At 30.9% G+C, this 13,067-nt stretch overlaps 3 protein-coding genes across 3 annotated transcripts; 1 reads left to right on the top strand and 2 right to left on the bottom strand.

The window, feature by feature from the left end:
• Positions 1–403: 403 nt before the first annotated feature.
• On the top strand, positions 404–2,018 carry LOC124918711 (auxin-induced protein IAA6-like). The gene is made up of 3 exons (XM_047458751.1): positions 404–893; positions 1,002–1,095; positions 1,649–2,018. The coding sequence occupies exons 1-3, from the start codon at positions 536–538 to the stop codon at positions 1,767–1,769; spliced, it is 573 nt and encodes a 190-aa protein (XP_047314707.1). The 5' UTR covers positions 404–535; the 3' UTR covers positions 1,770–2,018.
• A 4,428-nt stretch (positions 2,019–6,446) lies between these two features.
• Positions 6,447–8,967, bottom strand: LOC124920493 (D-glycerate 3-kinase, chloroplastic). Its single transcript, XM_047460989.1, has 11 exons — positions 8,677–8,967; positions 8,247–8,596; positions 7,958–8,037; positions 7,814–7,865; positions 7,681–7,722; positions 7,537–7,615; positions 7,427–7,458; positions 7,267–7,335; positions 7,121–7,195; positions 6,924–7,040; positions 6,447–6,862 (listed from the first exon to the last, which is right to left on the bottom strand). Exons 1-11 carry the CDS (start codon positions 8,876–8,878, stop codon positions 6,668–6,670), a joined length of 1,293 nt encoding a protein of 430 aa, XP_047316945.1. The 5' UTR covers positions 8,879–8,967; the 3' UTR covers positions 6,447–6,667.
• Positions 8,968–11,094: 2,127 nt separating this feature from the next.
• On the bottom strand, positions 11,095–12,734 carry LOC124913776 (probable 2-oxoglutarate-dependent dioxygenase AOP1). Its single transcript, XM_047454194.1, has 3 exons — positions 12,285–12,734; positions 11,458–11,794; positions 11,095–11,361 (listed from the first exon to the last, which is right to left on the bottom strand). The coding sequence occupies exons 1-3, from the start codon at positions 12,659–12,661 to the stop codon at positions 11,095–11,097; spliced, it is 981 nt and encodes a 326-aa protein (XP_047310150.1). The 5' UTR covers positions 12,662–12,734.
• Between the last annotated feature and the right edge of the window lie 333 nt (positions 12,735–13,067).

Raw genomic sequence — 13,067 nt, 5'->3', positions numbered from 1 at the left:
ATCAGACGGCCAGGATTGACACCTACCAAGTCATCAAGGATCATCCACCCTAGGATCCATTTTTAATATTGTCGGGCATTCCATTTTAATTTAATTAACTTGTTTCTAAACTCATCATATATATATATATATATATATATGATATGGTGTAGTTTTTATTTTTATTTTTTTAACTTGATTTGTCAAAATACAACTAAATTTAAATATGATCAACATGCATGAATATCTAACTAATTAATTAAAAATTAGACTCTTTGTTCTTCAATCATATATAATTGTTGTGGTGACATAAACTCAATAATTTTGTAATAAAGAATATAAATAAAAGTATTTGTAATCAAATAAGATAAGTGGGGCCTAGAACCTTTGTATCTAATGTGACAATTATCAACCTGTCATTTGCCCCCACTATGTCTTTCCTCTCCTTGTATAAAAACAAACCCTTATTTCCACTTCTATTCCCACAAACCTACCTTCAACTCAAACACAAACACAAACAATTTCCAAGAAGAAGTCATCATCCATTCTTTGAACTATGTCTAAAGATGGAGTTGGGCTAGGACTAGAAATCACTGAGCTCCGATTAGGGTTACCAGGTGGGAACTCGGAGAAGAATGAGAAGAAGAGGGTATTTTCCGAAATCGTCACTTGTGGAGAGTTATCAAAGGGAGTGATGAATGGAGATGATAACAAATCGGATCATGAGAGGTTGAAGAATCAAGTGGTGGGATGGCCTCCGGTTTGCTCGTACCGAAAGAAGATCAACAATGTAATGTACGTGAAAGTTAGCATGGATGGTGCCCCGTTTCTTAGAAAGATCGATTTGAGCATTTATAAGGATTATATTGAGCTCGCTATGGCACTCGAGAAACTCTTTGGTTGCATTGGCATAGGTAATTCACTTAATTTTATTATATGAATTAGCAAATAACTACAAATTAAGCAAAGAAAAACATTTACAAGATTGAATTTATCCCTTAAATAATAAAACTTTGTAACAGTTGAAGCATTGAATGATGCGGACAACTCAGAGTACGTTCCCATCTATGAGGACAAAGACGGGGATTGGATGCTAGTGGGCGATGTGCCATGGGGGTAAGTTTCATCTCGTTTTAAAGTATTTTAATTTTTGATTAACTAAATTTGTTTTTGTGCAGTGAAAATTTAATTTATTACAAAATTGTGAATTAATAGGCATCATATATAATCGGTGACAAAATAAAAACGTTGTTATTGATTGTGTTCTGTCGCTAAAGTTTGATGTCGCTATATCCCCATCTTCCAAAATGAAATTTAGGGTTTTTAGTTTAATTCTCTCAAAATCACTTTTATAAACTGTTTAGTTTGATTCGAATTGTTGGTGCAAAATATTTATTTACTTAAATTCTTAAGATTAATATATCCTAAAATATCATGAAATACCCCTTAAATTTTTTTATTAATTTCAAAGGGATAAATTATAATCAGCTCGAGATTAATATTTTTTTTAAGGATAGATGGTTTTAAAACAAAATAAAAAATTTAGAGAGAATTGGATTGGATGTTTAACAAATATGTTTTTTATTTCAAAAGATTCCATGGTAGTTCCAAATAAAAATGGTAATTAGATCTCTTAATCGTGTGTTAATTATAGTTCAACTTTTTTCAGAATGTTTAGTGAATCTTGCAAGAGGTTGAGGATGATGAAGCGGTCGGAAGAAACCGTGAAGGGAGTGGGATTGCGTGTGCGAGACTTTCTTAAAGATCTTGCTAAAACGGTTGATCAGTAGAACTACGAACTAGGTCAAGCTTAATTAATTAAGTTTACAAAATTAGGTTTGAAGATGCAATCAATCCCTAGTGTTTTCATTACTACCTTAATTTGTCAAAAGTGTTTTGTGGTGTTTGTATTGTATTTTTTATAAACTTTTATATATGTTTGTATGGAAGTTGATTTTCCTTCTAGTTTATTATTATATATAGACCTATTTGTTTATAAGGTAATCTGTAAATATTCTTTCAATTGGTTATGATTATTTTTTTATTTTTTATTTTATTTTTTTACGCTGGGTTCGTTTCTCTTTCGGAATGCGACTAATTCCTACAGGTTAAGCACATAGTCCACAAATTTACTCAACCAATTTAACCAGACTAAAAATGTGATCACAATGGATTAATCACATAGTCCACAAACACACTTAACTATTTAACCAGACGCATAACTTACCGTCTTGCGGGCTCAAACTCAGGACCTCTAAATGAGACTGAGAATATCCAACTCGTGTTATCACTAGATGAGTGATGTTATTACGGTTCAAAAAAGAATCAATGTATTAGAAAATGAACTATACTTAATTTTACCTAATTAATTATTTTAAGTAACTAATTAATTAAAGCATATGAAGATAGAATAAAAGCCTGACAATAATTAAGAATCTAATGGTTTAAAGTTGGCTTGAACAAAGGATCAAAAGTCAAATCTTGTTTAGGGAGTATTGAAAGAGAATACTATGGACCTGAAAACCATGTTCTAGCTAATTAAAATTGGATAAACTAATTAACCTGCATGATTAACGGGAATAGCGGCACTAATTAATTAACCATTTTAATTAAACAATACCCTAGTAGTGTTTCAATTTTTACATATAACTAAGTAATTAACTCACACTTGTGGCAGCTACCAAGGTTCATTGTACATGATACAGTACTGATGTATTATATATAAAATAAAATTTAGTAATAGAACATAAAAAGTCATATAAATCAAACATAAATATTTATTAAGATAAAATTTAATTTAAATATTGATATATTTAACATTTTAAAGGTTTCTTTTCTCATTATTCCTCAATTTACTTGATTTTTTTTTTTAAATAAATGTTATGACATGGTTGCACTTCAATTAAACTTGTACAAAACTCTATATTTTTTTTTATTTATTTATTTTTTTTTTTTTGAGAACGCTGGGTTCCGCTACTCCTATGGAGTGCGACTAATCCCCGCGGGTTAAGTACATAACCCGCAAACATACTTAACCAATTAACTAGGCGCAGAACTTGGCGCATGACGGGCTCGAACCCAGGACCTCATAGAGGCCTGAGGAATATCCACCTCTTGTTGCCACTAGGCTAAAAGAGGGGATAACTCCAAGTTTTGAAAAAAACTCAAAAGTGATGACATGGTTGATGACATGTTCTGTTTTGTTTATATTTTTAATTGTTTTTCAAAAATAGTACTTTTGAACTCTTACCATTCGACTAGAAACAAACTAGAATTTTATTGATAGTTATCGAACAATGTGTTTAATGCACGATTATATTACAATATTACTATAATAATTGGAGAGTATAATAATTGGAGAGGTTTTATTGGGTAAATCGGTTGAGTAACTTATTAATCTTCTCTAGAACCTTTTTACTCGTTAAATTTGTCATTTTGTTAACTTTTCTGTGTTGTGTTTTTTTTAAATGTTTTTTTTTTCAAAATTTTAATTCTTTTGTCGTTGAGTTTAAACGACTCTCATTTATATCATCTTGCAATGATCATTTAAAAAAAAGTACCGATCAACTCTTAATTGGGCCAAATGGAATTTCAAACCTTGTAATTTTGGATTTTTTTATTATTAAAATTGTATCAAACGAAATTTTATCGTAACGATTTTAAACGTTGATAACTTATTGTCTATGTGATAATTATAAATAAATAAATAAAAGATACAGGTAGCTAATTTAATATAAATAATTTCACAATCTAATTGACTGAATAAATAAATAATTCTCTTTTCTCGCACTTTTTATTTTTTTTCCTCTTATTATCTCTATTACTCATCCTAATTTAACTACCGAATTTTTTTAAAAAAAATGAGAGTTTTGATTAACGAATTTTAGAGAATCGATAGTCTAAGTCTTTAATTTAATTTGTTGAAATTCGATAATTAAATTATTGATATGAATATTTTATTTATTTATAAATATAATGTAAATAATAGATAAACGGTTTTTGAAACTGTTAATGTAAAACCTTATTTAGTATAACTTTACTGTTTTAAAAAGATGTTCGAAATCTCAATTAACTCAATAATTTGACTAATTTGACAATTCTGTCAAATTAAAATTAGTAACAAATAAAGTCACGCCATTTTTGTTTTAATCCTCGGGAAATTATGAATAATTAGATGATTTATATATATATATATGGGTGCAATTGCTTTAAAATAAAACATTGTCATGTCTACTCAATTGAAGAAAGGAATCACAAAACTAGAAACTTGCAAAATCAATCGGACAAACCTCATTAATTAACATGAATGGGTACCTCCCCTCTAGACCTAACTTGTGGCCTTCTTTAATTTACAAAAGTGTGTTTGGTAGAGCATGAATTAATGTAAAAGGTTTATCAGTCCAAATATCAAATATATAACATTTAATTAAGATGAATTGATCGAATCATGCCAACTATTAATTAATTTATATTTAGCCAAGACATGTTCAATTTGACACATTGCATTTTTTGATCATGTTTGAGCTTCTTAGGCAATGAATTGTGACATCTTAACTAAAATCCCTTTATGCACGCTCACATGACTCATATGTACATTGTACCCCGTCTTCAATTTAATGAGCAAGTAGTACACCAGTACCTACTCAAAAGACCATAATACCCTTGATTGTTATTTGTGATTTTTTTTGGTATAGTTTGTTTGGGAGAGGATCCTCATCTACTAAAAATCTTCTGCTTCCCCCACAGACATAGGCAAAACAAACATTTAAAAAAAAAAAATTATATAATTACATTTTTATTCCTTCCTTGTGAAGGAGAGTAGATGAATTTGGGAATAAAGAATCCTGCCGGATTGTTTGCTGCTAGAGATTGGATCAACCTCCATTACATATTTTATCATATCCAGGTTACCATTTGGATTATCCGGAAACTGTGAAAATTGTCGTGATCTAATTGACAATGATAGAACTTCTTTGTTCTGAATTTGGCGACCAAACTCTCCGTTGATACATCATGTTTGATCGATAGTGTCAATTTTTTTTAGGAAATTAAAGTAGAATTAGCATGACACCTCACCATCATGGCTTCTGTTTAAACTCAAATCATTTTCAGATTAAATCAAACCCGTGACATTTTGATCTCTTAAGCTGACTCTTACTCCTGAACTACCTTGGTGAGGTTAAAAATGTGGCCACAAGGGGTTAAACACATAGCCCGCAAATACACTTAATCATTTGATCCGACGCAAAACTTGTCGTCTGACGAGTTCGAACCTAGGACTTCTCAAGAAAGCTGGGTAGCGTCGAATTTTACTTCCGAACTTAGAAGATGTTTTCGATTTCTTGTAATTTGACGACGCTTTTCGTCTTATTTTGATATTGTTTATTTATTTTGAGTTATAACAACTATTATCAATATATATATAATTTATTCTTATTAATACTAATGACAAAGCGTATCACTTTTAAAATAAATAGTCGACTCCAAAGTTTGGGGTTCCCTAGACAAAATAAAATTGTTCTTATTTTTTATTTAATTGGTTATATTTAGGTTGAATTGAACCTATAATAATCTTGTATTATACTTGACAAAATTAATAGAATTTAGTTGATTAATTGTTATATTAATGTTTATTTGGTTGCAGATTCAAACCTTGTAACTGATTATTGGACTGGTCAGACATATTAATTTTTTTATTTTATTTAGTTTAACAAATATCTCAACTCCATAATTTGTTTTTGTTTAATAGATATACATTACTTATTTTTTATGTAAATGATTGAACTTTTTGTAAATAACCAAACTAGAAAGAAATTGTCGATTCACCAGGATCTTCTGTTGCCAAATATCCCTTGTTCTTCCTGTTTCCTCTCACATGGAGGGGCAAAACAGTATTTTCACAAAAATATATATTTTTTCCACTTTTACCTTTCCCCTGTGAGAGGGAATAGGGAACATGAGATTTTGGCAAACGAAGATCCAGACTCTTGTCGATTACCTCTTAGTTGACTTTAGCCTGAAGTTAGAGCCTAAGCAAAAATGAAAAATTGTTCTTATTTTTTTAATATTTTATGTTTTTTTTTAAATATTAATAATTTTGTATTATATTGATTCTAAGTAGTTTAATTTAATGGGTTAAATGTTATAATAGTCTCTAAGAGATTTTAGGTTCAAACTTTAGTAATGTATTATTTTTAAAGACCCGACAGGGAAGGGGCCCTAAATGGCTGCATCGCTTGACTTCCTTAGGGTCGGCCCTGATCCTGGATAAGTCTTCCATAATTCACTGGGCTCCTAGACTTATCATGACAATGGCCAACCCTGCTTGTAGAATAGGTTTTTTTTTTTAAAAAAAAGGTGTTAGAGAGGTGTGTTCCCAACCAGCTACTGACCTCACCCAGGCGACTGTTCATATAATCTTTGTTAAAAAAATTTAGAATCTTCAGGCTGAGGCAACAATCAACCAATTTGGTAAATAAAGATCAAATTATACATTATATCAAAGCATCTGGAAATATTTATTGCATTTTCTTTAAACAAATTTCTTTTTGTATTTCATATACATAATCTTAATTCACATACTAAATTATTTTTCTTAATATTCCACCTAAACAACAATAAAGCGTTACATAATAAGTAAAGGACAGTAAAAAAATTCCATTTAAACACTAACCCAAATGGTGATCATCTAGCAACCAAGGATAGGATTCCTTCCTTCATCAATGTCAATGACAAGGAGATGTTCTGGATCCGACCCACTCGGACCTTCCGAGTATAGAGTTGGTAGATATGCTTTGTATGATGGCATATATCGCGAAACAAAGTCCAAAATCTCCTCATCCGTCATACCATCTTTCCCATCTTCCCTCATGGCAATCTCTGCCTGCAAGTTACAAATTCATCATAAATTTGATAAGATAGTATTTGGAATCCATGACACAGACCTGCAATCGCCATTGATATACGAAACTCGGGTCTTGAATCTTGATAACTATCCATGCTTTTATGAACTTGTCCCATGCATTGTAATAAGCTTCTAGATTTTTGTTAACAATCTCCAACTGTAAAGTTTAGCCTCCAAAATGAGATTAGATATGTTGATGTCTTGATGCAGATTAAATTAGCTTTGAAGAACTCAAACCTGAGGATCAACAGCTTTAACTACTTCAGCTGGAATGGGCTTAAACCCAAGCATCCAACCCTCAAATAAAATAACCTGTTCACAATCAAAAGATAAAATAACCACCGAAGAAAGTATAGAAAGCGAAAATCTGTGGCTTTCAATACCGTAAGAGGTCCTTCAACTTCTGGCCATGTTGAAGGATCGGCTCTATCACCCCTGCCATCGTATGCAGACTTGCATGGGGGAATAACTATATCATAATCAGCATTGAATCTAGAATAGGACCAAGTATGAAGTCTAACCATGATGATACTAAGAGCTTACTTTGTTGTATCGGGGCAGCTTCATCTTTGTACCTGATAGACAGTTAAATTCAACTAAAGAACAGATTGAAACAAACAATATATACATTTGACTTAAAAAATAGACAGTACCTTCTTTTGTCAATTTCATCATAGCAGTCAGTGTTTCAACCGAAAAAGGGAGGTCATGGCTTCCTGCATTTCCACGGAACTATAGGAAAACAATGTAAATCATCTGGTTCCCAAAATATTCTCAGGGAGGACTTTGCTTTTTACCTCTAAAAGTGCATTTCCTGGATTACTTTCTCTGAGTTTTGCCTAACATGACCCATAAGTTATCAAGTCAGAAAATCCAAAGTCACAATTGGAAGATGGGAATGAAAAAAAGAGATCAACTTAAAATATTTACCTGTTCCTCTGCTGTCAGGTAAAAATCATCTATAGATATAGTTGCAGACTTCCTGAGATTTTTTAAAATACATGTGAATCGTATCAAGATACATAAAACAGTAAGTGTTTTCAAATGGGTATATGACAGCAATCAGAAATATACCTTCCAGTCATACGGAAAAGATAATCCAGAGCAAATACCAATGTAGTCTTCCCACAACCTTGTGGAGCACTAAATCCAACCTGCACCATGAAAGATGAACAAACATGTATACTGCAGTCTACTAAAGGAGAGTTCTCTTGTATTAATGGACCTCAGATTGATGATTTGAAGCTAATAATATTAATGAAACAAAACAAGGATCCTATTGCCAGTGACCAGTCTGTTTTGATATATAAGAATATTATTGTTTGATAAAAGGGCAATTCTTACAAGTCTACTGCATATTTACCACAAGAGGAAGGACTTCTTTTCCATCTTCAAATGAAGAACTGTGATTTGAAATCTGCTGTTCAATCCACAAGAACACTGGAATGTAGTAGTGATAAAGCCTAACTTTCTGGGGCAATGTGAGGTAAAGTTCATTTAACCGAAACAGTCTGCATAGGTATAATCCATACTGCAACCACTTGTCAACTGACTCAGCAACAGATTCTGAAGTAAAACCCATCTTTTCCAATAAGGGACCAGAGCATATGAAATCGAAAAGATCATCTACAGAGGATACTTCAGCAGGTGTGGTAGGAAAGACAGAATTTGCTTGGAACTGTCTCCTCCCATCAGTTGAAGCAATAGTATTGCCTGCATGAATCATTAAGTATGAATCAACACACAGAAATAGATTACTGACGGTAAGGTAGGAAGGAAGGAATGTTGATGACCTGATTTGGATAAAATCTGCTTGGTGGGCGGTGTTCTAGCGATAGAAAGAGATGAAAAACAGGGGAATGTGTTGCAGGTACAATGAAAGGCATTGCTGTAGCCATGATGAAGAGAGCTTGGATTGTAATTGTAGAGGGAAAGTGATGCAATCTTGGTCAATCCAGACATAGTTGGCTGTGATAAAATATTCAGAAGCGCCATTTTTCTATTCTCTGGACTGTAGAGAAGAAGAGAAGAGGCGGCAGTTAAACAGATTGGTTTGAAATCAGCCTGGGCCTCAAACTCAACACCAACATCTCTACAAGGTTTTATCTTTATCGTACCTCTTCTAGATAAGTACCAAGTTACCCACACCTCATGACTCACTTCATGTGCCAAAATTGGACTTTCATGTCTTTTACTTTTTTTTATTTGTTTATTTATTTAAGACTTATTCGAATTAAAATTATTTAAATAACTCAAACAATATTTCTTTCTAATTTTTGGCTAGCTAAAAATGAGTCAGGTGAACTCGAACGAGTTTATAAATTTGAGTTCGAGCTCGACTCGACTATTTATCTACAAACTCGTCTCGACTCGAAAAATTTGAACTAAATTAAATTTCTAAATATTTGTAAAGAAAAATAATATTTATTTTAAAATTTAAATATTAATAATAAAATAAATAAATAAAATATTATTTATTATCATTCTCAAAAAAAACTCTGACAAACCATTGAGCAAATATTATATGAACTCGAACTTGACTCGAATATTAAACTAGATGACTCGAGCTCGACTTGGAATTAGTCAAAGTCAAACTCAAGTGGAGCTTTGACCGAGCGACTCACGACAGGGACGGATCCAGAATTCGGTGGTGGGGTGGGCTTAAAAAAAAATTAGGTGGGCTAAAATAAAAAACGAGAAAATTTTGGATAAAACGAGTAAATAAAAGTAAGTTTTATCATTTTTTAATAATTAAATAAACAAAATAATAAATTCTATTGAATATTTTTTTTTAATTAGGGAGTAATGCCACATTTTAACTGTAAAAAAAAAATTCGGGTTGGGTTTCAGCCCACCGAACCCCTACATAAATCCTTTTCTGGCTCACAAGCAACTAAACTCATTTGCTGCCCTACTCTCATCAATTACATCACATAATTCATCAACTAAAATAAAAAATTACCTTCTAATAATCCTACCCAATAATTACTTAAAATAAACTAATAAAAAAAGTCATTATTTAATATAATATGTATTATTTAGTTCTTAAAAGTTTATGGGTTTACTAAGAGGAATGAATTAAAGAGGAATTATATGACGCAATCTGATTAACGGAAAAAATTAAAAAAATTTGTATCTTCTCTCTTTCTCAAACTTTTTTCATTTTTTCAACTAATGAGATTAGACACGTCATTCTCTTTAATTCCCTTCTATAAATCCCCTATCATTTTTCGGTTTACTACTGCTATAAAATATATATTTATTTTAAGAAACAATAAAATTGAGTTGGATTATTAAGCTCGGATTTGATTTGAGTTATTTAAATAACCAAAATCTAAAAAAACATTACCTCACTCCCTCTCTTCCTCGTTGTATCACTCGAATCATTAAACAAAATATGAAAATATTTTTTATTTAAATTTTTTTTTTTTATCAAAATGTATATAATAACTCTTCAAAATCATCACTAATCATTATTTTCAAATAACTCATGTTATAATTTTAACCTAAATCCAAATAAACCCTAAGATATACTTGAAAAAAAAAGAAAAAACAATACATACATAATCAAAGATCTGAAAATTGTCTTTAATTTGAAAATCTCAAATTTTTTAGTTGGTTTAAGATAATTAGTACACCTCACCTAAAATTATCTCTTTCCAAATAAAACAAAAAATTATATATCCATCTTATCTTATGTCTACTCACTCATTCAATCTTGTTGATGTAATTGGTTTGCTTCCAAATAAAAACACATTTGTTAAATTGTAATTATGGCATAAGATATCATTGTTTTTTTAAGTGGTCCAAAGGTGAGCTATGAGTTTCGAGACACTTATTTTATAATAAAAATAATAATAAGAGTAACTCCAAATATTAATATAGATATGACTTTGATTTTTATATTTTGAAATTTATCGATTAATGGGACAATTTACTTATTCATAACCGATTATTTAAACCCTTACTTTTGATTCTATTATGATGAAATACAAATTACATTTTACCACAAAGAAAAAACCAACAAAGAAAGTTCAAATTCCAATTAACAGTATTAATTCAAATGAACTAAAGGACTCAAATAAAATAACCAACAATCAAGTAAGTAAACTTTAAATGCCAATAAAAATATTCCAAATTTTAGGATACACCATAATATAAATATTTGTTTGATGATTTATTTTAAAAATTATTAAAATTAATTTCCCAACTTACTTTTTATTAAGAGAAGGATAGAGTCCACAGAAGGAGTTGAAAGGGCAATTGGAATTCTTTGCCTCGTCTGTAATAAGGTATTCCATTAGTTTATAATTATCAAATGGCTTAAACAACAATGGATGTTCTTCATCCACCATTTTTTCGGGGGCTTTCACCAAAATGTCTTTAATGAATGTGAAAAGTCCCACCGAAAATCTTTCTTCTTTTCCTCTCATTATCACTCGGTGATATGCCGACTTTATTCGCCCGTTTGTCCACGCCTATTACATGTTTCAATATAACATACAAGTTAAACAAACAAAAATAAGAATAATTTTTTTTTTCGAGCCCACGTCAGATGAGATTATTGTTACTACCATTAAGGCGTCGCCAGCAATGACAACAAATGAAGAAGGAGAGGAATCAACAAAGACCCATTCCTCGGAGTCCTTGATTTTAATCTCTAAACCTTTGACATGGTTTTGGTGAAGAATTGTCATGAATGTTGTATCAGTATGAGGAATAAACCCTACATTGGTTTGATCATCCCTTTCAGGCAATTTATAATTCAATAAACGAAGATGATAAGAGGTTGAGGCAATAAGAGTTTGACATTCCTTCTCTACACCATAGTTCTCCCCCACCATCCTCACCACCTTGTAATGCAACTCCGCCACAATCCTCGAGAACATAAGTGATGTTTCGCTGCGTAAATTCATACAACCAATGATCAATTACGCTTCTCCATATCTATGATGCGTTTAAATAACGAGAATTGGAATTAAAATTGACATTCAAATTGCATTCTTATGTTTAAAAGAACTTTCAAATAGTAATTCAATTACAATTTTTAATATATGAAAAAAAATTATAATAAAATAATTTAAATAAATATTATTCATGTTATTAATTAAGATATCGGTCTAATACCCACTATAATAGTTCTAAGTGTAAAATTTTATTCCAAGAAAAAATGTTATATATCTGTTAAACCAATTAACTTTTTAAATAAAATAAAAATTCGATTCGACACAATAATTAATATAAGATGTTTTTTTTGAAATAATTGCATACAATTCCGAACTAACTATGAACATTAAAATTTCAATTATAATTTTTATTTTTAATTGGTAAAACCAACTTAACAAATTCCAACTTTAATTCCAATTCTAGATTACAAAATTAATTTTAAAGAATTACTTACAAGAAAAATTGATTTCCAGATGGCCACATTGTACTAGTGAAACTTTGAACTCCTTTAACAGTAGTTGCATCCTCTATTCCCAAGCCTTCAAACAAAGGGATGAAAGGTAACTGCCCCACGTAACCAATATATGGTGTTTTTGAAATGTTCTTCATTTTGATCTCAATGGGAAGTTCAAACAAATCTTTTGATGCTTTAAACATTGCTTCGCGGAGGTAAGTGGAAACCTTAGTGTAGTTCGCCACAAAACAGCCGAATTCTTCTAGAGCTCGGAGTATTTTCTTGCTGGTGAGCATCCAGGTTTCCGAGTCGGGTTGGAGGTTTTCAATGGAGAAATCTATAACAGGGATCACTTGGTTGTTTGTAAAGGAATCCATTGCAATAATGGTGGATAAAGAGTTGTGAAAGTTTATGTAATTGGAGAAGATATTGGTTGTATCTTTTTATACACTATTAAGGTAGAAAATGGTTTTTGATTTAGCCAAATAAGGTCACTAGAGTGTTGGTTTATATCTCTCCCTATATATATAAAAAAAATTAATGGTGATGGTCATCAAATTCATAACCACTACTCTTAAATCAAGACCGTTTGGGTATAACGGTTGCTTAGTTATGTTTCTACCCAAACTATTATTGTTCACATTCCAATTTATCCGGTTGGTGATTATTTTAATAATATTTTTTTTAGAAAATAAATTAATTTGATGAGTTATGAAGTAGAACAACCTACAACCCAAACAAACTAATCAAATCGTGTCGAAAAAATCTCTCCCAAATATTTTA

Source organism: Impatiens glandulifera, chromosome 1 (assembly GCF_907164915.1).
Source record: "Impatiens glandulifera chromosome 1, dImpGla2.1, whole genome shotgun sequence".
Taxonomy (NCBI): Eukaryota; Viridiplantae; Streptophyta; class Magnoliopsida; order Ericales; family Balsaminaceae; genus Impatiens; species Impatiens glandulifera.
This window is presented reverse-complemented; position numbering and strand designations above follow the sequence as displayed.